The 3140-nt window shown below is 31.1% G+C and overlaps 1 protein-coding gene across 7 annotated transcripts; it reads right to left on the reverse strand.

The window, feature by feature from the left end:
- Positions 1-383: 383 nt before the first annotated feature.
- On the reverse strand, positions 384-2849 carry LOC145135933 (uncharacterized). Of its 7 annotated transcripts, none has more exons than XM_079070145.1 (7): positions 2552-2849; positions 2347-2393; positions 1991-2073; positions 1369-1397; positions 834-911; positions 681-747; positions 384-572 (listed from the first exon to the last, which is right to left on the reverse strand). In XM_079070145.1, exons 1-7 carry the CDS (start codon positions 2723-2725, stop codon positions 511-513), a joined length of 540 nt encoding a protein of 179 aa, XP_078926271.1. In that variant the 5' UTR covers positions 2726-2849; the 3' UTR covers positions 384-510. The 7 variants fall into 7 exon arrangements, 3 of the variants coding, with proteins under 3 accessions (XP_078926271.1, XP_078926273.1, XP_078926272.1); XM_079070147.1 differs by having other exon boundaries at positions 2347-2396; positions 2552-2651; XM_079070146.1 differs by having other exon boundaries at positions 492-603.
- Between the last annotated feature and the right edge of the window lie 291 nt (positions 2850-3140).

Below are 3140 nucleotides of genomic sequence, written 5' to 3' on the forward strand. Positions count from 1 at the left end.
ATCTTCACAATTCATATCATTCAACAAACATATTGCATAATCTAAATCTTCACAATACCAAAAATATGTTGTGTCTCATTAGTTTACATCTTTTTAAACTGAATACATATATCTGTAAAAAAAATATCCAATCCATATATCTGAGCATGCGACAAAATCTAAACTAATCTTCTTAAGAACATTTCAATGAAAAAAAAAACGATTTTCCAAGGTTTTGTAGAATCTTTCTAAACTTCATAAAATCATTTAAAACTTGTGATACAAACACAGATCTGATGCAACAAAAATGATGAAAAATATAAAACAATAGGTCTTCCGGATATACAAAGCAGCACGACTTTGAAATGAAGAACCAGATCAGAAAAAAAAAAAAAAAAAAAAAAAAAAACTAAAATCATTCATTTTTTCATTGCAAAAACCCAAAACAAAACATATTAAATTTAGTAACACATATATACATGTCGACACTCATAAAGATTGCTAACAAAAAAGGTCAAAATATACACAAATCTAATACAAAAGAGCATCTACACCGAAAAATGAAGATCTTGAGATTCTCATCACCATCATCTCTATTCATATTTGATTTACTTTATGTTAAAACTTCATCAAAGATATATAAATGGTAGACACATATTAGGATTTGACATATATATAAAAGGAAACAGTGGTGGGTTTACCTTGTTTTGTCTCCAAATGAGGTGTCTTCGGGCCAAAAACACGTTGATGTACAAATGAGACACGGATCTTCAAATGAGACACATATACATGGTTAAAAATTTATAATATTCTTTTTTACTCCAAAGTTTGGGCCTAACACCTCGATTTCATACCTGAGAAATGACAGACAAAAAAACCTTATATACACTCGAATATCCAAGATTTCTCGATGATTTCGGTGGTCGTCTTTCCTGTTAATTGATACCACTTTTCCTGAATTCACGTAATCACAAACTTATATTTCACATGGATGTTAGACAGTAAGCAATACATAATGGTATGGAAAAAGCCTCAACTTTCACTCAAGTACCCAATATGGCAGAATATGGTGTCATTACTTTTTTATAGATGGCAAATATAATTTTTTTAAACCTTTTTTGTATCTTTTCCATAATAAAGAACCAAAGAACCCCCATACTTGTCAAGCTAAATTTGGATAAATAGTTACCATTTTACAGAAAACATGAATGCCATTTGATAATAAAAACTATATGCTTATCAACTTAAAGTTAGTCTTCACGTTAAATATACAAACTCACTTGGCTTCTATAGCCATGAACATATTGAACTCATGAACCAATTCAGATAACATAAGCTAAAAATTTTCAAAAACCTAAAAGCTCAAGGAAATGTAGATAATAGACTTACACATTGGATTGTGGAAAGCTTCATTAAACCTGCAACCAAATCAAACAATGACAAAAGTCAATGAAAATGCAATAATCAATTACCACCAAGACGTATAAACAAAAGCACACACACAAACATAATTAGAGATAACAATGTCACCCATTTATTTTCTGATTTTAGTCTATTTACATGTCATAACTGGGAGGTTGCCTCTTCAAGAAATGGCTTCATACCCACTTCCTCTTCTTTTATGCAAGTACAACAATATCAACATAATGTACAAGTAAACAAACACGGTTTTGATATTTCTGATCAAATATATACATTAAGAGATAAGTGTACAACAAAAGCTATTACCTTGTATATCAATGTTGGATGAAGAACTTATATGAAGGAAGCAAGGTTGTGAATTCAGAATTTAAAAAAAAAAAAAAAAAAAAAAAAAAAAAAAAAAAACTTTGATTTGATTATTCATTTTTGGGCTCCCAGCTGCACAACACACATATCTAAGCAATAAAAATTAATCTATATCCTCTTGTGATATGACTTTAACCTCTACTATGATGTTAAATCCGAAATTAATTTTGTTAAACTCATACATTACACTCTGTTTATTGTTTTATGAAACAAATTGGATTACCAGTTGGATTCTTGAATGTCCTGCACACAGTATACACCAGATTCACCTTCTCTAAATCACAGTCAACAAAATCGTTTCTTCTTCTATTAAAAAGAAACAAAATCATAAACACACACATATACAGAGAGAGAGAGAGAGAGAGAGAGATTGAAGGAAAAGGGAAAGAACGATGAAATTCATGGTGATGGGGTGAAGAACAAATGACAGTAGAAATATATTACCTTGCTTCTTTGTGAAATATATTATAGGTTAGTGAGCGTGAACATCCTACTCCATGTATCTAGATATTTTTATAGTGGTGAAGGCGATGGTGAACAATTTAAAGATCTGGTGTAGTAAAGCCGATAAATCCTAACCTTTTTCTCAAAAAACTTAGAACTCCTTCCTCTTCAAAGTTCTTCATCTACTAGTGCAACAACAAATCAAAATTGTATAAATTAACCCAGTAAGATCAGGTTGAGGTGTAGAGAGATAATCGCGATTAACATGTAAAAAGCATTTATAAAATCTTAGTTGTGACGAAAGATGAAAACTATTAGGGTTATAAACAAAAGAAATCACCGATGAAATGTGAGTGTTTATCTGCCAATTCTGTTCTAGTGGCGGTCGATGGAGGTGATGGCTGTGGGAGTACCGGTGGAGACGATAGAACATATGTTTGAGTGGGTTATGGAGGACCCTGATAGAGACGACGAAGGAGGGGGAGACGACATCGATTATGCTGAAAATTTCCATTAGGGCTTCTTTGTTGGTGGGAGAAAGAGAAACGACGGAGAAATTCAAATTTTGAATAAAATGAGTGAATTAGGGTTACGAGAACGAATATGATGCCTGAATTGATCCGTGTGAGGGAGTATGTTTTTAATCAAATATTCATTTAGCACACTGATCGCCAACATGGACATATTTATACCATTCATTTAATAATTAATGGTCAGATCATGTTTTCTTGTTTTTTAAGATAATAGGCTTTATTTGTTGTACCTTGGGCTTTACAATTTGTAATTAAGACATTGATTATGTATGATTTATAAGATGGTATATATATATATATATATATATATATATATATATATATATATATATATATATCCTAGGGTCCGGTCCGGTTTTATACGGATTAAACATTTTGAAACCGCAAACAAAATTC

The sequence above is a fragment of the Lactuca virosa genome, chromosome 9 (genome assembly GCF_052849685.1).
Source record: "Lactuca virosa cultivar CGN04683 chromosome 9, Lactuca_virosa_CGN04683_v6, whole genome shotgun sequence".
Lineage (NCBI taxonomy): Eukaryota > Viridiplantae > Streptophyta > Magnoliopsida > Asterales > Asteraceae > Lactuca > Lactuca virosa.